At 41.0% G+C, this 21,870-nt stretch overlaps 1 protein-coding gene across 3 annotated transcripts in view; it reads right to left on the bottom strand.

The window, feature by feature from the left end:
• Positions 1-13,340, bottom strand: part of LGR5 (leucine rich repeat containing G protein-coupled receptor 5) — a 128,922-nt gene extending 115,582 nt beyond the window's left edge. The window contains exon 1 of one of the 3 annotated variants that reach the window (XM_019455106.2): positions 12,890-13,340. In XM_019455106.2, coding sequence (XP_019310651.2) covers positions 12,890-13,323 — 434 coding nt within the window. In that variant the 5' untranslated portion in view covers positions 13,324-13,340. The remainder of the gene's footprint in view (positions 1-12,889) is intronic. The other 2 variants (XM_019455104.2, XM_019455103.2) reach the window with 2 other exon arrangements.
• Between the last annotated feature and the right edge of the window lie 8,530 nt (positions 13,341-21,870).

A 21,870-nucleotide genomic window follows, 5' to 3' on the forward strand; every position in this document is an offset into this window, starting at 1 on the left:
AAAATGATAGCAGGAAAACAATTTAAGCCCAGGACCACAAACTGCGGGCCATTCATCGAATCGTGTCTGAAGAGTGGACTTCAATCTGTAACAAAGTACTTACTTAGTCATCAGCCCTCGCGGAGCTCTATGCAGTGTCTACGAAATGCTGTATGCACCCATGTGAAAATATGAAACTTCAATCAACACACAGAATCTTCTATCTATTTGATACCAAGGATCAGAGATGAAAGAATCTTTTTACTTAACATTACTGGGTGATACACTACTCATTTGAAGCTGCCTCTTTTGCTTCTCCTGTTTTTCTGCCCAGTAGGTACCTCTCTGCTATTCTCCCCTTGTTTTTAACACTGAAAATTCTTGTTTAATGAAAATTACAAAGTTTTAGGGCAATGAACTTAGCTATTTTGGGGAATAACAATAAGAGTCAATACTGTATTTGAAAAGCATGGGTGTAGTGTTTTAACAACTATAATTTCATCACCAACAAAGACAATAGCATTTAACACTTAATGCATGCTCCACACAGGAGATACTGTGCACAGCACTTTACATGAATTATCTTAGCAATCTCCACAACAATCCAGTGAGGTGGATATCATTAATTACTGCCATTTTACAGATGAGAAAACAGAGACAGAGTAGCCTGCCAAGGTTACTTAAGATAGGTCTGTGATCTTTGTCAAAGCTGTTCTCAGTTACTATTTTCCCTACTTTAGAAATATTTTACTCTTACTGTTACTGTTATGAGATTCAAATGAGAAATTGGGGGTAAAAGTGTTAAGAGCACTCTCTGAATGGTTTTTTTTTTTTCCTCTCTCTCTTTCTTGGGAATTTACAAACATGCAGTCTGCCAAGTTTAGAGGGAAGGACCTCTCCACTGTCACGTTACAAGATTATACCAGAGATTATAGAAGTTTGTTTCAGTTTCTGTTACACATTTGATAGACAGAAAAATGGTGCCCTACATCTTAGATGTGGAAAAGTGCAGGTTTTCTGTAGAGTTTAGGGGAACAGGAGGGACAGTGCCCCCAGAGAGAGGAAATGGTACTGACTCTCCCTTGAGTGAGCCCTGGCACAGGCGTGCATGGAGAGAAGGTGTTTTAAAATCTAGGTTTTAGGGGCACCTGGGTGGCTTGATCGGTTAAGTGTCTGACTCTTGACTTCTGCTCAGGTCATGATCTCACAGTTCCTGAGTTTTGAGCCCTGCACTGGGCTCTGCGCTGATCATGCCCAGCCTGCTTGGGATTCTGTCTCTCCCTCTCTCTCTGCTCCTCCCCTGCTTGCTCTCTATTTTTCCCTCAAAATAAATAAAAAATAAATAACTAAATAACTAAATAAATAAATAAATAATAAAAAACTTAAAAAAATAAAATATAGGTTTTAATGTTATTTAGGTATGGTATGGCCAATAGATTAGGAGACAATTGTTAGTGAAAAGATAGTTTGTTACTCACAGTCCCCAAGAATAGGGCCACATCCGGCCATGCAGGACCACATGGGTGAGCACCAGGGTCATTTAGGAGGAAGAAGAAGGAAGAAAGCACAGGCAAGAACTTTTATTGTGGTTTCCATGTGAAGGAATGGATGGTGTAAGCGGGCTAGGAATTGACTAGTTTAAATAATTTCAGCAGGTTCTGGAGTGCTGGGGCCATCCGCAGCTGTCTGGTACCTGGCCCTGTGTGATTAGGATTGGCAATATTGACCTAGAGCGGAAGAGCCCTGTAGGAGCCCAATAATGAAGGTGGTGGGGGTGTGGCTTTGGATTGGTTGGCTTGCATGTGAAAGGCACACTTGCATGGGAGTCATGGATATCTCTGGGAATTTAGATAGCCCTGAGAGAGGCAGTATCTCCTGGGTCAGCAAGTCCCCAAGAGAGCAAAGCATCACAAAATGCAGAAATTGAAAAACACAATGAATACACAGGGATTCTGTGTTCTGATCTAAGTCCCAGGAAGACTCTTTCTTCTTTGGTCCAAGAAAATCTACAATTCAAGGGATATACATAGTCCAGTAACAAAAACAGACAAGCAGATCAAGTATGGTAATCAAGTGTGGTGAGTTCTATGACTGAGGTGAGCTCATCAAAATGTGGAAGCATCAGGTATAGGTTTCTGGAGTGGTGGGTCACTGGAGGCTTTCCAGAGGAGCTGATGGTTGAACTGAGTGTGAAAAGATTCATAGAAGTCAGCAAAATGAAAAAAAAGAAAAGCATTCCAAACAGATGCCCACACACGTGACTGGTCCCCTAGAGGAATGAAACATGGAAGTTGTAGGTGTAGCTTGATGTGGCTGGAGAGAAGAGAACAGAAGGGGCTAGGGAGTGGAACTGGCAGCAGGGTTTGTGGGTGAGGAATGAGACAAGAGAAGCTTACTCTGTGGGTTAACGGAGATATTTAAACTTCCTCATGAAATCATGGGAACCACTGAAAGACTGAATACAAGAGAGACATGACCAGAATTGCATCTTGGACAAACTAGTGTGGTGGTAGAGAATGTGTGTGTCTTGAGGGTCTATGTAAACCAAGGCGGGAGACTGCTGCAGTGATCCAGGCAAACAGCGAGAAGAGCTTGAACTAAAGCAATTTCAGTGCTAGACGAGAAAGGGAGCGCATACAAGAGACATGAAGACAACCTAAACTTGGTCAAATTAAAGTCACAGATGAAATTCAAATGATAATAAACACATGTTTAACTACTATGATCAGAAATGTGGGAAATTATTTATTTCTCAAACTAAATCTGATTATTTCCTTCGGTTTTGCAGATTTTTAGCTGATAAACACTTAATCTGTATCTGCAATGGGCCCCCAAAAGATGAAAAGGTTAAAATTCAGACAGAAAAATTTATGTATACAGCATACATAAGCAACGGGGTATGTGGCCACATCTAGAAAAGTAACCGGGAATTTTAGAATTCACTTGAGTATCTGGCGTTGGAACAAAAAAGTGACAAGAAGAAACACTCAACTGGGGTTTTCAGGAGCCCTGCGTTCCAATTCCATGTTTGCCAGCCACGTGGCTTTTGGGAATGTCATTTACTTCTTATGAGCATGAATTTCATCATCTGTGAAATGAAGGTGTTGGGTTAGGTGACCTCCAAGGTCCTTTACATCCTAAATCCCATGAGTAGAGACACAGTTTTTGCCTCATCAGAAACCTCTGACAACGATTTTAATTCTGTTTATTTGGGCAATTAGGGTAATGCTCTAGCAGTCATGATTAAATTTCAGTTTTGTACTGTGTAATGTGAACTTAGGTATACAGCTTAGTCCTTCTGGTAATTTGTGCATAAAAGATTATCCTTAGTTCTTTATAGTAGAACTTACTCTACATGTAGTTGGCTATTAGCTCAAGCTCTGAATTGGTTTTATTGTAATTAACATAAATCTATCAAAATTAGCCTTTCTTTCCCAATATACAATCAACTATGTTCTGAGGAGTTTCTATGGCTAAGGCAAAGAGGGCTTCAAATTACTATCTAATAGTCATTCGGAACCAGTCCATATCCACCTAACACTTCTCACAATTATAAGACCCTGGGGAAGTGGACTTTACACTGGATGGGCAGCAGCTGTAAGGTGGAAGGTGGAAACTTGCTGTTGGTTAATCATGTTGCTAAAACTTTTGAGATCTTCAAATGAGATATACTTACACCCTGGGAGAATCTGGTTTAACTAGGATTTCCTTTTGCTACCCGAGCTTGAAGACTTAATGAAAAAAGATCTTGAACTTCCTCCGTTGCACTGAGCCCCCGAGAACAACAGCTGCCGAGGAGAGGGAGCTGCTGTGAGTGAAGGCCTCCCACCCGGGGATGGTGATGCCGCTTCCCCCAAGTTAAAATCAAACACCCCAATTTCGGTGCACTTAGAGTTGATACTTTAATCCCGAAGACTCTTCTTTCTAAACTTCCCTTCATCTTGTTGTTTGGAGCCCTGGGTGGGGGAAGTGGTGAGGGTGGGGGGAGGGTTTGAGATAAGGAAAATGCAGGCTTCCAGTCCTCTGATACTATCTGCAAGCAGGGGATGGAGAAGGATAAAGAGAGACACAGGAGAAGTGGACCACCTGTGTCCTGTGCCTCCTGGTGGCCTCACAGTCTCTCCTTTCTGCCTGCACTGTTTCTTGGGTAGCAGGTTTCCTCATGTAGTCTTTCCACCTCTCTTGGCATTTTTTCCTAGGCTTTACTGTTGGGCAGTTGACACTGTAACAATTATAGGGTAGGTCTATGGCCAAATGCAGACATGTCTGCTAAGGGGCCCTTCGGGACAGGAAATTTGAAGAGGAAATAAGGAAGAAGATTTCTAATTTCAGTCTTAATTAGAAGACTCCAAACTCATTCTGTAGATTCATTCATCAAACATTGTGAAATAAATGTTTATTACAGAAGTCTCAATATATATATACACAAAATAGATGACCAAGGAATGTAACTCCTTCCATGGAAATTTTTATTTGGTTTTTATAACCAAATCATCTTCACTGTATATGTATACAAAAAGTGAGAGGTTATTTTGTGCTGATAGATTTAAAGACCAATTGATTATGTAACAGAGTTCCTTCAAGTAAGTGCCTCACAAGAAAATTTATAACCTGAAAACTTCAAGCTCCATGTGGTGTTTTGTGTGTTGAACCAATAAACTCATTAAAATAACATTGGGTAAACCCAAACACAACACAATGAAATTTCTAACACAGCCCACATTAACCGACCAACTTTAAAATAATATCTTTGTTATGTACTAAGGTTAAAAATTCAGCAAATTCTTTATATTTTTTCCACTTGAGATCATGTGTGGTTTTCTACTTTCCTGAGAAGTACACTTTTGCGGGTTTTTTGATCAAAGTCAGGTTATTTTTGCAAATAGACATCTTTTGTAGAGGTCCCTGTTCTACTTAATCAAGGTTTCAAGAAAAAAAGAAGCACAAAAATATTTACCAGTTTTTTAGTGAAACATAAAAATTCTTATGTTCTTTTCTGAGTGTAGACTTTGGAAAGGAAGTCACGAACGTAAGGTTAGCCATCACAGTGTGTGTGTGTGTGTGCGTGTGTGTGTGTGTGTGTGTGTGTGTGAGTGTGTGAGGGAGAAGAGGAGGAGGAAGGAGGAAATAAAGGAATTTGGCTGCAAAATTGAGTAACAGTTTGAAACACTTGGCTTCCAGTTGTGAAAGATGAGCAACGCTGGGGAAAAGGCTGGGCTAACAAGGGACCACTTGAGGAAAGCTTAATCTCAGCTGGCAGGCTGACGAGGAAGGTCAGCTCAGTGCACGCGTTCTCAGCTGGAGTTGGGCTCCCTTTGCCAGGACCATTGTCTTCTGCATTTCAGCTTCTGAACTAAACTGAAGGTGCCTCCACACAGCCAGCTCCTCATCTCTCCCCTTGAACGAGTCGGCTCTCCACTGTCATGCCATGTCCAGGTTACGTATCCCTTCCACCCGGCAAGTGGCACAAAGGGAACCGCTTCTTATTGGCATGTTGGTGTTGTGTGTGTGTGTGTGTGTGTGTGTGTGTGTGTGTGTGTGTGTGACAGAGATTGCTTTCTTCCCCCTTGACAACCACAGTCCTCTTCAGAAGATGAAACCAAACTCCTTCTGAAGGCAAGGAGGGTAAAATGAACACAGAAAAAAAAATGTGTATACATTAAAAATGAGATACTTGAAAATTACTGCTGCATAATTTTCAATTATTAATGTTAACAGGAAACTAGAGTTGAGGGGGCATTTTAGGAGATTTTAGAGATTATACCCCAATGTATCGTACACTTTCTAAACATCAATTCTTACTTGATGAGGTTCTCTCTATACTGAATATAATCTGTAATTCAGTTAATTGGCCAACTATTGGTTTTTCATGTTGACTTTGTAATACAATAAATGATTAACACACATCAGGTTTACAGCAGCAAATGAAATGGAAGACTGAAGAAACAGAATGGATAGTTTAGGAAGAGTTTCTCTTTGTTGGAAGGAGGGAAGTTTTCTCTGATTTACCCAGATTTCTAATTTACACAGAAAGACTTCTGTATCACTGGCCAAACTGTTAAGCCATGCATAGTTGACAGATAGTAGATGAAGTAGGTAAAACTTTGACATAATTTCCATTCTGAATCAAATGATGTATGGAAACCTTTTATGATAGCAATTCATCTCATCAGTTTTAAAGGTGAAAATGAACTCACATAAAATTTGCCTATTAAGAAAGTTCATGTCTCTCAGAATTGAGAAATAGTTCCAAAGAATTCAGCTATTTTATTTGACACGTAGATCTGGTCATAGAAAAAAAAAAAGAAGTTTTATTTTTGACTTGGAAGTTTATTAGTCAATGGATCACTCTTTATGATACTTGGGCAGCTACCACAATTTATCTTTGACTTGGAGATAAGAAAAATGGTTTCCATGGTAGTAATAAAATGGACATATGAAAAGATACCTACTAAACTTAAAATATTGGCCCAAAGCTATATAATGTTATTCTCATTTTATTGAAAATTAAAAGCTGCATAGCCCCATTCCTTGAAGGAATGTTTCTGTTATTAGAGCTTCATAAATTGTGTTCCTGAAAAAAAAAAAAAAACATGCTGAAATATTTCAGCACCAATTACAATTACTGTGAGGCATAACTATAAATTAGAAGGCTGGTTTTCTTGTGTTTCTGGCAAAACTGGTCCTGAAGATAAGTTCAGAGAGGGCCCAAAACATGTTGAACCATGTAAACATTTTTGCAATAAGCAGATAGGCCCACAAGTTAGGGATGATGAGAGTACCTGCGTCACCGTGTGTTTGTGGGGCATTTGAATGAGTGAAGTACTTAGCATAATGCCTAGTACTCAGGAGGCACAATAGAAATGTCAGCTGTTATTATAATAAAGTAATTTTGATATGTAAATTATGGTGTGTTTGTTAAACAGCTCATTGCATCATTGAAGCTGAATACAATTTGTCTTTCAAGTGGGGCCGGGCCATAATTGCCGAGAGCCTTCTGTAGTGTTACTTGCAGACAAGTAGTTGTTCTCTGACTGATTTTAGCCGCTGGGATTTCAGCAGCTGGTTCAGCCAATTCTGTTCAGTTCACCACTGTAAATATTTCCAGAACATCCCTTAAATGTCAGGCACTGGTGTGAGCACTCGGGTTATAAGGTGGGAACTTTCCTACCCTGTAGGGGCTCACAGTCTAGTGAGGACAGTAAATCCTGAAGGAAATAGAACTCATCATCACATCCTAGAGTGTTCTTCCACCTGACCATAAGGAAGATGGTTTCAAGGACATGGCTGGTTCCTCTGCATCCTTTCACAGTAAACTTCTGCTTCTCCAATCCCAGACTTCAACATTAAGAACGGAGGTACTAACGATAGGAAGGTATGAGGAAGGAGTCCAGCTTATGAAGCATCTTTTATACAGCTCTCCTACCAATGCCAATACCCTGTTAACAGTCTTTTAGCATTGCCACTAGATACTATAATACTATCAAATGACTACTGTTCTTCTACCTACCAGTTTCAAATAAGGCATTTCCATTGGCCTCAAGGTAATACAAAAAAATTACCTGGGGAAGGTAGGGGAAAATGCCAGGGATTTCAAGAATGGGCCTTGCTTCCTGTCCCTGGAGAACAAAATTAATTTTGAATTACGAAAAATTCTGCCTGTAGCCTATGAAATCTCTCCCTTTCCCATAGAAAATGAGTTCCTTGGGTGAAACCGAGAGTGTAGTTGGTGTCTTATATGTAACGAGGGAATAAAAATGTGGGTTGAAGCTGACAGATAATGGGAATAAAAGAGTTGCAGTAGGTTAGAACTCACGGGTACAGTTAACAACTGAAATTCTGCTAAGATGCATCGAAAAGAGCAACAGGACTAGATAATCAGCTTGTTTTCTTTGGTACGTGGTGTGTCAGTTGTGCCTCTGATGCCAGTCTGATTCATCTTTCTACTATAAAATGAGATTCTCTAAAGGAAAACATTGCAACAGGAGTGAAGACGCTGAATCTCAAAGGAAGGAATTTGCCTCCTCATGAAGAATTCAATTTACCAGAAATGTCCGCTTATGGGGTGTTTACAAGGAAATGTGCCATTTGACAGTATTCTGAATTTATACAAATAACTGAACAAAAACAAAAAATGACTTCACAACATTGCTCAACGCAGAGTTCACTACTGTTTTTCATTTCTATCTTATGGCATATGATTTGGGTTAATTAGAAACATACTTCAATTTATAGCTAAAATGACTTAAATCTATGAGTTTAATAGAAAAAATATAAAAAATGCTTTACTAAGGTAGGTAGATATGAGGTATCAGTTATAGAATTACAAATATACTGCAATGTCTTTAATTATGTGACAGCTTTATTGGGTTAATTGCTTACATGGATACTATTTCTATGCCTTTGACACTTACATGTCTTGAAAATGAAAAAAAATCAGATAGTTCAGATAAGAAGTTAACTATGAGAAACCATAGACCAGCTTAGACTTTCTTAACTTCTTTAAACACATCCAAGTGGGAATGGTTCCATTATCAAAACACAATTTTATTGAACCACAAAGGTTTTCCTTTTTAATTCCATCTTCTAATTCGTTTGTGATTGCTATCAGAACTCCTTTACTTTGAAGAAAACGCATAAAGAGAAAAAAGATTAAGGATCTGATTGAAGATCGTATTTCTTATATGTAAAAATTCATTTTTGTCACATAAACTCTGCCATGCACATGTAGATCATATTCAATAAAATATTTATTTTAAGTCTACACCACAAAATTGTTTGAATCAGAACCAGTATTTTAAAAAAATCACTCAGAATAATTTAGTCAATTAGCTTCAGTAATTGCCCCCGTAACAAAAACACTACTAAAACAATGCTAGGAATCCTGGGGAAAAATAAAGAATTTCTCTAAAATGAAAAAAGTTATTGACATCATTATATTTTCAACGAATTCTGAAAGCAGTCTGTAAAGCAAACTGTATAAATTTTGCAATCGATCTAAATATTAAGACTGTTAAAAGAGTTAAAGACTTTTGTAACCATTTCTAAACTACAAACATTTTCCTTGATTTAAAATACTTTTCTTTGCTTGAAGAGAAGCAGAAATATATTAAGCCATTTCAAAGAAGATTCTAAAAATATTCTTCAATTTTGAAACTGCATCTTAAATGCTTAAAACATATGTATGACACCAGGGCCATACTTAATTAGTTATAATTGAGGTTTTTGATCAGCTTTTATTAATTCCAGTTTTGCTAACTATGTGTAAAATTAAATTTTGTTATAAAGTTACATATGGAAAAGTAAGCAAACTATATGAAAATTAAAAAAAAAACAACACAATTCATTCTCCCCGTTCCTTTAGTTCATGTGACATGAATTTGCTTGTGGATGAAATGTTCATGTCTTTAAGCAACAGCAGGGAAAAACTCAGTTTTCATTTAAAAATAAAATGGCTGTTCTAGATCAATAAAGAAAAGTATATTTTCTATACTAAACTATATTAGGATGTTCATACGGATTTAGTTATCTATCTGGATGCCACACTAACTGGATGAAAGACACATCTAAGTAGCATAGGCGAACTTGCTTTTAAGACCCAATTAGCAAAAAATGTCCACATTTCACGCATTAAAATAGTTGCCCTATAATAAGATTATATGCTAGAGCTACTTTATTTCTGACAGATCACTACTGGTAGATTGAGTTGTATTAAACATTGTAAACAATTATTGCCTGCTTTTATGTCTCAACCCTAGTGTTTTCCTTATTTTATTTAGAGTGAGCTTTATTACCCTATTTATTATTTTGTGTCATCAGAGCCCAACACAATTGGAAGAGAGAGAGAGAAAGAGATAATGAGAGAGTGAGAGAGAGAGAGAGACAAGGAAAGAGAGAGAGAGAGATTAAGATTGAGATTTTCCAGTGTTTCCACCATGTTCGGTGGTCCAATTAAAGATCTACTGGGGAATGCAGTGCAGTAAGAAAATAGAATTAATATTAATGTTTAGAGTGGCTTAAGACTGAGATTTTCTGGGGGAAAAAGATTATAAAACTGGACATAAATAGCTCTTGCCTTATGTGAAGAGATTTAGGAAACTCTCTTTACCTATGAGTCTAACTGGCCGGTTATCAGATTATGGCAAGTCCATTTGCCAAATGTTTACAGCTGCAACTTGCCATCATCAATCTGTTTGAAGAAAATTAAATGCTTGTTCTTTTGTGGGGAGGGGAGGAAGATTAAGAGATAATATTTCGACTCAAATAAATGGTGATAACCTGCTACAAACAACAGAAGACAGTAGTCTGGCTTTTTACCCACATCAGTCCTGGCATACTTCCATGTTCTCGCCAAAGCTTAATTACCACAGGGCCCCAGTGGTTAAGGGACTATAACTCAGTGGTCCCTTTCAAGAGCAGAGGAAAATTATTTCTTAAAATAAGCAAACCACTACAATACACGCTTATTTATTTGAATATGAGTAAATAGAAATTTCTCTTTTAGGCTATGAGTGTGTAAGTGAAGGCAGAAATGGGTCAGATAATTCTAGGTGTAACCAAAAGAGGGCACCATCTGCCCTTAACGTCTGCACAGAGTTCCTGTAGTTGTAAAAACAAAATCCAAAAAACCCCTAAACCCCTAAACTCACAAAGAAAAGGCATCCTGTGGCTCCTGACATTTTGTCCGCTAAAGGAGACCAAACTCTGAAATCACACGTTATGAAGAACATCACTTTGGATACTTATGTCAGGACTTATTTCTACATTTAGCACTCCTTTTGCCTGAGATGTTAGCCACGAGAAGCAAGTATTTAACATTCTCTGTGACACTTTTCAGACACTTTGAGATGAATATTTCATAGGGCACTGAGAAAATTTCCCCTTAGGCCAGAGTGCAGGCTATCATCAAACGGCAGGACAAAAAGATGACAATTAACTTCCTAATGGTATCTTAACTCCAAGGGGCTATCTATAATGATAGATAGATAAGGAACAGTGGCGGGACGATCTGACACATGGAGGACACAGTTAAATGCATTTGAGGTATGTGGGAAATAATTTGAAACAGCATTTGGTACCAACTTTTAGTAACAGAACAAATGTTCATTCTTTCAAGTGGGAGAAAAAAGCATCCTGACGCTACTCACAAATTTATTTTCTGTATTCTTAAACATGCTTTATAACAAGTGCATGATTTAAATAGTTAAGTGTTTGGGGGGTGGGGGGATTGCACACCTCTCTTGCATATAATCAATTTCCTCAGGGTGATGGGGAAGAAGAGTTCCAGGCTCTTAACGGTAGTTGCCAAACTGCTCTCAAAAATTCACTATACAGAAGACCACGGGATTCTTGAAACAATGAGTTTAGCATTTACACCAGAGACTGGGGATGAGCATTTCACTTTGTAGTACAGGCAGTTGTAAATGTGAATTCTTAGAGAATGGTCAGAACAAATAATTTTATAATCCTCTGAAGTAAAGAAAAGCACCCCAAATAGTTTCATGGTCAGATAAGAAGAAGACTGCCATTTGCTAATACTAAAATCCAGTATTTCTTTTCCATGAAATATTAAAGCAAACCAAAAAAATTTTTTTTCTTTCTTTCTCATTCTGTCTCTAGAAAAAGAATCACTATCTAGTGAATGGCGTTGTGCAAGCCTCTTCATGTTTCTTTTCTCCAGAAAACAACTAAACACAGGAAAGAACGAGTTCACAAACATCCCAACTCGCCCCTGCCAAGGTACATCAGAGAAGCCGAAACCAGGATTGCGTGGGCTTGGGGTGGGCTCACCGCAGTGATTCGAATTAAAACCTAAACGTGTCACCTTGAGACCACGAGTACCCTTTTTTCCAGGGTGGCCCCGACCCTAGTCTCTCTGCCCGAAGGAAGAGCCTCATATGCTCCACGGATTTGAGGGGAGTTGTCGCCTTGGTTTCCGAGAATCGGGTTCCTCCTGGGTCACTTCATCTAACCCAATCACCTGTTACCCTTCGGGCCTAGGTTTTCCAGAGACAAAGTTACGGACTGAGCCTCTGCCTGGTCTTCGCGGTTGGGGCTTCGGAGGCTGTGGTGGGGGGCGGAGGGGTGGGAGGAGCCCCGAAGGATGACCGAGAGCTTCGGGTCTCCTCCGGGGTGTCGGCGTCGCTGTTTACCCTCCCCGCCGCCTTCAGCCCACTTCCCTTTTCCTCCCGGGGAGGAGGAGATGGTTAAAGATTATACCGTGGCCGCGGGCACTTCAAAGGGCGGCTCGGGCAGCCAAAGGTGAAGATAACGTTCTGGCAGCTCTAATCAGGGTTTGTGGTTGCCACATTTTAATCACTTCATTAAAAAAAAAAAAAAAAAAAAAAAAAAAGAGAGAGAGAGAGAGAGAGAGAGAGAGAGAAAGAAAAAAGAGAAAGAAAGGAAGAAGAAAGGAAGAAAAAAAGTTTCCATCACACGCCCATGCAAGGGATGCACAGCAAGTTCTTTTGGGGGTGGGCAAGCTGGAGTTCTCCTTTGGGGAAACTTTTTACAGGTCTTGGTGGAACGCGGCTGGGCGCGGAGGGGAGGTTGGGGCAGCGATCAACTGGGCAGCCCGTCCTTAGGTTCCAGGCTCAGGGGCGCAAATGCCCACGGAGCAGGCAAATGCCTGCACCGGGAAGACTTCGACCTGCGACCTGCCTGGAGCTGGACCGGGAAGCTGCGAGCACTGGCGCTTTTCGGGGCTTGCACCCGAAGCAGTTTCTCCGCGGGCCCTTAGAAAGTGCGCGCGTGCTCCCCCGAGACACGTGCATTTCCCAGGGGCCCAAACACGTCTGTCCAAGATGCCCTCTGCAAACCAGTCCACCCCCTCCAGACCCCCGGGCCGGTCTGGGGCTAGCTTCCCTTCCCCTAATTGCCCCCTTCCCGGAGCCGAAGGGGGCGCACTTACAGGTAGGAGGTGAAGACGCTGAGGTTGGAAGGCAGCTCCGAGAGCCCCAGGTCGGAGCAGTCCACCCTGAGCAGCATCCTGCCGTCGGGCTCGCACTGACAGTGCGCGGGGCACCCCCGCAGCAGCGCGCCCGGCCTCGGCGAGCCGCCCCCGGCCGCCAGCTGCAGCAGGACCGGCAAGGACAGGAGCACGCCGACCCGGGAGATGTCCATGGTGCCCGGGCGGGGGGCCGCGAGCGGGGCGCGGGGGGAGGACAGCGTCCGGGTTGCCGCCGGCCTCTGCGGCTCGGAGGGCGCCCGCAGCGCGGGGCGCCGCGCTCCTGCCCCACGGCGGGGGCGCCGAGGAGAAGCGCGGCGGGGCCGGGCCGTGCCCGCTGCCGCCACGCGGGCCTCCGGAGCGGCCCTGGCTGCAGCCGCTGCAGGGGCAGAGAGCATTGCTGCTGCAGGCGGCCTGCTCTGTGTGGAGCAGCATCTCCGCTCGCACGCTTGTTTTTTAAAGCGCTCCGGGCCGAATTGCGCGCCCAGTGACGTCAGCGCAGCCCGGCTTCCCAGGCACCCCCCGCCCGGCCTCCCTTTCCCTCCTCCGGCCCCCTCCCTCCTTTCCCGATCCCGGGCCGGGAGGCGGCTGGCGGCGCGAGGTGCGGGCGAGTTCTCGGCGCTGGGGCTTGGCCGCCGCGGGGCGCATTCTGGCTCTCTGCACCGTGTGAGGGCCAGGGGACCCCCACCTTCATTCCCTTATGCGTCTCGGTGACCCGGATCCCAGAACAGAAAGGGACCTGCCTGAGGGACACAGATGCTCAGGGACCGAAGGATGCTGCACACTTTCTCAAAGACCACTTCTAATAATGGATGGAATATATGGAGTGATTAAAAAAACAACAACAACAAAAAAAGACTAAAATTCAATCCAGAAAAATAGTTAAAGTTATCAGGGTAAGGAGGCAGGCATTCCCCTGGCGAACGATGGGTGGCCTTTTTGATCTTTACCTCAGGGCACACAGTGTAGCTCGCTTTTGCCCTAAAATCAAAGTGCCAGGTTAATGGCTAAATAAATACGGCTTATGAACAAGTGCTGCAATGCTGCCTTCCTAACTCTTGGGGCGAGAAGTCGAAGTGGCTATTTTTTCAAACTGACTTAAGATCCCCCGGAAGTCACCTTTGGTAAGGCAATGCCTCGACCAGACACACAGATGGCTGTTTGCTTTTGCTCAGGGGGCCTTTCTTCCCAAGTGCCCCAGGGTTCTCAAAATGCAGGCCCCGCAGGTGAGAGGCACTGACTGGGCTCCGAGAACCCCTGCCCATTACCCAGTGCAAAATGCGTGTTCTCACACACTTCAGCACGTGTCCTACAGTGAACCTGCAGAAGAAAGAAAAGGGACTTAGGGCTTTCTTGAAGACAGGGCCTCAGTAGGAACCAGTCAACCGTCTCCAGACCTGAGAGAGTGGCTCAAAGAGGTGACAGCCCAAGCCTGTCACATCAACTCACAAAATTGCACAATTTTCACTCTGGGGCACAATGCCTCCTTGCTTCAGGAAGGTGGAAAACCCTTTTGGCTCTCAAGCCCTCTCAATATTCTTCTACTTAGCCTTTCCCACCAAATTTCTCATAGAAACTTCTGAATTTTCCAATTGGGAAGCTATTTTTCCTTTTTGTTAGGTATATCCACCCTCTTTCACTGAAGGAACGACCCTCAAAACGGGCTGATCACCTGTGGAACTTTTATGATAATATAGGTACCTAGACCTACATTCAGTATTCTGAACATGTCCTTTTCTTGGGTGAATCCCATCATTAGCAAGTTTGTAATTCTCTGGATTAGATGGAGGGACAGAGAGGCTAAGAATTATAAACTCCATCCTCCTCATTTTGCAAATAAAGAAACTGCAGCCCCCTGAGATTTGGGAAAGTTTGACAGTGGCTGCTGAAAACTGTGAGTTAACCCTGGTTTTGGGCTATCAGTCCTGGACTGTTTCTTCACTTGTCCCTGTTCACACCACATCCCCTACCATCACTTTGCTTATTCTCACATTATTTTTGTTTCTCCAGCCATTCCTTCCATGTGCATAGAATGCCTACTAATTACCTATTTTCCTTCCCTTTTTTTTCTTTCCCCAGCTTACCTATTTTGTAAGCACAACTCAAGACATATTCTTTCTGTGGACCCTCCCATGTATGACCTTAGTCTGCATTAATCATCAAGCAATCAGTATTTGTCGAATGACTATGATCACGATGAAGTGGCAACGTCATGGAGCTTGCAGTCTGAAGGGGACCACAGACTCTGAGCACGAATCCTGCGGAAGATGAATCTCACTGAACAGTATGTTATAAATACCATAAAACTTAGTTCTGAAGTTTTCTTGAAAGCATATTTGTTTTGTTTTGCCAACTTTATTGTAACAACTTTGGAGGCAGGGACTGGGCCATTTGTCTTATCTTTATCTGTAAGACTGAAGCTCACAGTAGTGACCGCAAACCTCACAAATATTTACTGGCTGATCGATTTATCAACACAAGCATCCAAATATGGTTGTGTCCACCGTCTGCCTAAAAACTTTTGGCAATACCTTCTTGACTTCAGGGTTGCTGAAAAGGGCACAGCACTTTAGTTGTAGAATGAATCAGGCAGAACCGACCTGAATGTAAGTTATGCCAGTTTCAGGCTATTTGATCAGAGGCACAGAAAGAGCCCACCTGAGTCGGTTACTTTCTCTGTAAAAGGGGGATAATTATTCACCAGTGTTGTTCTAAAGGTGAAAATGTCTGGAACTTGGTCTAGAGCAGAGTAGACGTTCAATCTGTGTTAGTGCCTTTCCTCTTCTTTCAGGAATTGAACCTCGTTAATAAATTCATGTAGAGCAGAATTTCTGATTCAATTACGTGGGGGCAGACAACTGTGCTGAATGCCAGGGATAATGAGTATGTATGTATGTATGTGTCTGTCTATCTATCTATCTATCTATCTATCTATCATCTATGTACTTGCCCAATATTTCTTCTCTCTCCTTTTGGTAGGAACACTCCACGCTTCTCCTTGGAAAACTACCTCCCGAACCTGAAGTAGTTCTGGTAGTATCTGAAGTATCTTGAACTCTCTATTATGTGGTTCTGCCTCCCCCCACCTCCCCCCCTCCCGGGCAAGTATACAACCCAAGCAAAGCAATCTGAATCTGTCTGGGGGATTGTTATAGACCCTGGGGTGAGAAGATCTTCTCTGGCTTCTTGAGCTGGAAAGACAAGGAAATTTGGAGTCAGGGGGGTTGCCATTCTGCTATAGAGAAAACTCACTGGATATTATCAACATTAGCAAAGAGAGAAGCGAAATCCTAGGGTCATCTTTTAAACACCTGAATCTAAGGCTGTTTCTACCCATCATCTCCAAATTGGTGAATCAATCAATTTTGTTTTGTTTTGCTTGAGACAGTGAATGAGGATTTAGTTGTAATCACTTGCGAGCAAGAATGCTCAGTAAAAACCTGGAAGCACAGGAAGTGTGAACATTGAAGAGTGACCTGATGAAGTCCCAAGGCCTTATAAAGCTTAAGAGATAGAAAATCACATAGATTGAAAATAAGAATGATATGGCTAATAGTAATTTTATTGCCCGAATGCATGTATGTTAGTCACTTTATCTTAACTATTAAAGATGAAAATACAGCAAATCAGATTCCTTGAACACTGGGGGGAAAAAGTTCTAGCAAGGACACTGAGCAGTAGTTTCCCTATTTTGTGGCAAATACCATTTAATTTGTAAGATCAGGTTCTCAAATTGCATTCTAATGACCATCAGCATTGATTCAGCCCTTTACACATTCATATGGTTTCACTGGGTCCTCATAAAACCTTATTAAAAAGATATTGTTCTTACTCCAAGTTTAAGGAAAGGCAGTGCAAGTGGTTTTCCTAATGGTGACCAGTAAGTCAGTGATAGAACTAAAATTCTAACCCAAGTCTTATGACTTTAAGTTGTTTCCCAAATCCCTTGGGAATTCTAACCACCACCCCCTCCCCACTCCCGCCACCTATGTAGAGAGCAAGACTTAAACTGGATAAGATCTTGGGTTTACTGTCATTTCACTGAGAAAGAAATTTATGTACTTTTTAATTTTTGTTTTTTAAAGATTTTATTTTTAATCAATCTCTAGTCAATGTGGGGCTCGAACTTACAATTCTGAGACCAAGAGTTGCATGCTGTACCAACTGAACCAGTCAGGCACCCCATCACATATATATATATATATATTTTTTTTTTTTTTTTTTTAAAGAAAAGTATAATCTTTAGTACTGCAATGGAGCAAATTGGAGTAGGGATTAGTGGCTTTTTATGTGAAGAGTAGGGGCAAGTATATATTCAGGCTTTTTCCTCTTAAATATCTGCATTTCTATTTTCTCTTGACAATTCAGGAATACATGCTGGTGAGATGGCAGAGCAAAGCAACAATACCCTTACTTGTGATAGTAGAATTAGTAGGCTAAGGTAGACTCATTTAGCATTTTGTCTGGGTGAAATCGTCCTTATTTATGATTTTGGAAAGTATCTCAGTGTTAATGAGTTGGTATGTAATAGAATAGCTCACGCCAGAATTCAAATCACTTATTACTTCTCAGACTCTTTGATTGCAAGTTCCTAAAATCAATTCTGGTAAAGTGCAATCTGGTACGTGTCTACTTTCTGGGCTTGCTAAATGGATGATTTCCTAATTCTTTAATCTTTGATAAAAGTCCACAACTAAAAACATTCATGTGCACCACAAGAATTACTAATAAGCTTAGTTGAAGCATGCCAGGATAATTTTAGTTAACAGGTAAGTCAATATTTCTTTTACAAGTATAGTGAAATAGTGTTTACACAACTGGTGGGCTATTATGGACTTATTTAACTTGTTTGAAAGAGTGTAGAGCCCATTATTTGCCCTGCTCATTTTACATTCATGATATAATCAGGCTTATGCTGAATTTCTTAACTTCCTTTCACCAACACAGTCTAATTAATTGAGAAGGGAGGAGGACTTAAGAATAAACATCTATTTTCTTTCTGAATTATTTATTTTGCAAGAAAGCATTAGTTCAGCTAGTTCATTACTTTGAAATAGCCTATTATATAAAATCAATTGGATCTGTCTTTGATTTTATCCAACGTAGAGGAAACCTTTAAATATATCCACATGTTCACAACATGCTAAAAGAAAGGACAGTGGTATATGATATTATCAATTCTTTAGCTCATTTTGATCTCCTTGTCTTAGTTCATGTATGATAATGAACACGGTTCTTCTGGTATGCGGCCCGCTTCCTGAGAACATATGTCCAATCAAACTCACATGTAAACCAGGGGTGGATTTTCTTTTCAAACTAAGAATTAAAGAAACGAGAAAGAGATAATAAAATACTTCAAAATTAAATGACCTTACTGCTTATTCACGCACTTTATTAAATTCTGCTATATACTGCCTGAGTGTCCAGACAAACTCTTCCATATGCCCAATATGATGGATCTTTTCCTGGTCTTTTTAGAGGTACACTTTTTGGATTTTTAACCATCTGCCATGTCCACATGCTCATATTTAAATGGCAGAGCTCAGACAGAGCATAGGTCTTACTCCAAAATGATGAGGTGCTAACAGGCTCCTATTCACAGAACTGCTTCCCCCATGGCCTGTTGCTACAGTATATTCAAATCCACAACCCCTCCTCTGCAGTTCTGAAATCCTAAGAGCTCTGAAAAGAGAAAGATTTTCTGAAACAAATTTGGTGGCACAATCTGAACTGAACGGATATGAGTCTGTCTTTCTTACATTTCATGTGAATATTCCCCCAGGTTGCTGCAGAAATATCGATGTGCTTAATTGCAGGGTGCTACCCTGGGTTCCATATAATATATGGGATATCATTCTCAATGTAGTTCATTTTTTAAATCTTCTAAAATTCTGCGTGTGGCAACATCTGTGACCCTGATGTTTTTGGTAAAGGGATTATGGACCTATAGATAGTTATATTTGGAATATTTATTTCATAAACAATTTTCAGAGGAAAAAGAAAGACAAAAAAGGAGGATTAGAGCTCGTACCTTTAAGAGCAAGACTCAGAGGAGAAAGGAAGTAGTCATCTCAGGTGAGAGAGTGGCCATCACTGAACATGGTGCCCTTTGCAAAGTACAGGGCAGAAACTTTCTGTCTCTTGCTCTGGACACATATTTGTGAAACGGCTAGTAGAAAACATTTTAGATGTCAGAAGTTAGCTCTCTCAAAGACTAGAGAATAAATAATGATTGGTACGCATATTTGAGAAAAGAAAAGCGAGATGTTAGAGTAAAAGGAGAAGAAATTGTAGAGCATACCTGGAAGAACAAATTTCTGGATTTTCAGGATTTGTAAAGTAAAATAAACAAATACAGAGCACGCTGTTTCCCAAAACGCTTTATTTTGATAAGTCTGGTGTGTTTTAATTGAGTATGCATAGTAGCATTTCACTGCAATTACAATCTCATAAAGCAGGGCAAAATATATTGCACAAACATTGTGGTTCAAGTAAATGAGTCATAATAAAACATTGTCCAGATTGCTGCAATTAAGATTTACAGAAACCTTTTGTTGAATGTTGTTAGGTTTGTGGATTAATAAAATGAGCCTGTTTGGTTTAATTTTTCTTTCACTACGACTAACATTTTGATTTTAAGTTTCATAGATTTTTCTTCTTTTGCAGAGATTTTAGATTGGTCCTTGGCAGAAGGAAATCTCATTGCAGTTTCAAGAGATACATATTTTCTAAGAGACTATCCCTTTCTTTCCTTATCAACCTTCACTGTCCTTTGTGTACATTCTCTCTGTTTTTCCCATTCCCGTTTTCTACCTAACTTCCCATCAGGATTGCTGGGAATGGACAGAAGAGCAAGAGGGTCATTGGCTGGGTCACCTAGGGGAAGGGCAGCGCAGCACCTTCCGGGGTTTGGGTTGTCACAGACCAGGATTCAAATCTCTGCTCTGTCATCTCCAAGCTGTGGAGCTTGGACCAACTTTATCCCTGAGGCCCAGTTTCTTCATCTGCAAGATGAGGACAAATAAATAGGATCTACCAAGTTTGTAGGACTGTTAGCAGAACAGGGGCTAATGCATTACAGGGTTTTGCATGCAGTAAGCACTTAATATATGGTAACAATAAGGGCCTTTCCATGATTGGAAAGTAAGAGTTTCTAAAGTCTTAAGAGCTTTTTCCTTAAGAAAGGCTGTTCAACTTTGTAGACAGTGTAGGATCAAAACTGGCAAGTAGAACTTTCACTTTTATTTTTCTTTTGCTAATGACATGGGTACTTGGAACATTTACTGTGGATTCTCATCAGAGTAGAATATATCATGAAATTTTGAGTTCACCTTGATTGGCAACATTTGCTAGTGAAAGAGTCTGAGTTACATTTAGCATGCCTCAGTTTTCAGTTTTGGTAAAGCCTCAGTTCCTAGTTTTAATTGGAGTGTAGTTAATCAAAGGTAACTCTTGCATATGGGATAGATGCCCGGCACTGGGAATGGGGAATAAATACATATGGTGCCTGCCTTCAAGTAATTTATCATTAGGTTGAGAAGACAGATGTGGAAAACAGATTGTTAAGATGCAGTATGTAGAATACAAGGATGAAAAAAATGCTCTTCGCGTAATCTACCTTAGAGAAGGTCTTCATGGAAAAGGGCACCGGGAATTCATTAAATGAAGGGGCTTGGAAGGATATCGTTGGGAGTTCAATGGTGACAAAATGTAATCTTTAGATGATGAGTAGGGTGATGCTAGCTTAGGGTGAACTTGTGGGAGGCTTGGGAGACAAGCATAAGGTAAATCTCGAGAGATACACCAGGGAGGGTGATTATGAGAGGGGGTGCTAAGTGCCGTTTTAGTAAGCTTGGGCTTGATCCTGGTACAACTAAGGGCCCAGGCATCTTATTGCAGGGAAATGACAACGTCATGTTTTATCTTTGGGAAGAGAACATCAGGGTCTGCACAGGGAACTGTTGGAGAGGTCAGAGATGAGTTGTAGGCAGGGGCAGGACTCAGGACTTGTTGCTGATTTGAGTATGCAGAGTTGAGCAGGAAGCAGCCGTCAGCATATAGGAGTAGACATGGGGAGGAGACAGGTGTTAGATTTCTGGGCTATTTCTGGGGCAAAATTGGCAGAACTTGGTGACTGTGGTGACTCCAAGGAACAGAACAGCTGTAACATCTCTTTTGTCACTAGCCTGGGAGATTGGGTAGACGGTGATTATTCACTGCAAAATATTGTTACCATTCTTGAGTCCTTATTTGTGCCAGGTGCTGTGCTAAGTGACTTAAACACATTCTTTTTCTCATTTATACCTCTCAACCTGTAGGGTAAATATAATTACCCTCTTAAACAAATAAGGAAAATGAGGCTCAGAGAAACCAAATAACTTTCCAAAGTCAATCTGCCAATAAGTGGCAGAGTTGACATTGAATCTGTGGTCTACTGGACTCTGAAGCCATGCTTTTAAGCCCTGGAAAAGGAGCAGGCTTTGAAAAGAAGATCATAAATTTAACTTTGGATATGTTGAGTTTGCAGTTGAGAAAATTTCTAAAATCATGAAAAGTGCCGACTATAGCATGCACCTTTGCAGCTTCAAATCTTTCTTGATGTGGACTCTTTGATTTGAGCCAGACATAAATTCTTGATTATGGGCCTGATGCAACAGCCTCTCTGTTTGCATTGCTTTCTCCCAATGGTAGAGTAGATGCAGGGCTCTAAAAACCCAAAAGATTTTTTTTTTTTAATTTTTATTTTTTTTAAATTTTTTTTTTTTACGTTTATTATTTATTTTTGAGACAGAGAGAGACAGAGCATGAATGGGGGAGGGTCAGAGAGAGAGGGAGACACAGAATCTGAAACAGGCTCCAGGCTCTGAGCTGTCAGCACAGAGCCCGATGCGGGGCTCGAACTCACAGACTGCGAGATCATGACCTGAGCCGAAGTCGGCCGCCCA

Source organism: Panthera pardus, unplaced genomic scaffold (genome assembly GCF_024362965.1).
Source record: "Panthera pardus isolate Hobbes unplaced genomic scaffold, ASM2436296v1 HiC_scaffold_6, whole genome shotgun sequence".
Lineage (NCBI taxonomy): Eukaryota > Metazoa > Chordata > Mammalia > Carnivora > Felidae > Panthera > Panthera pardus.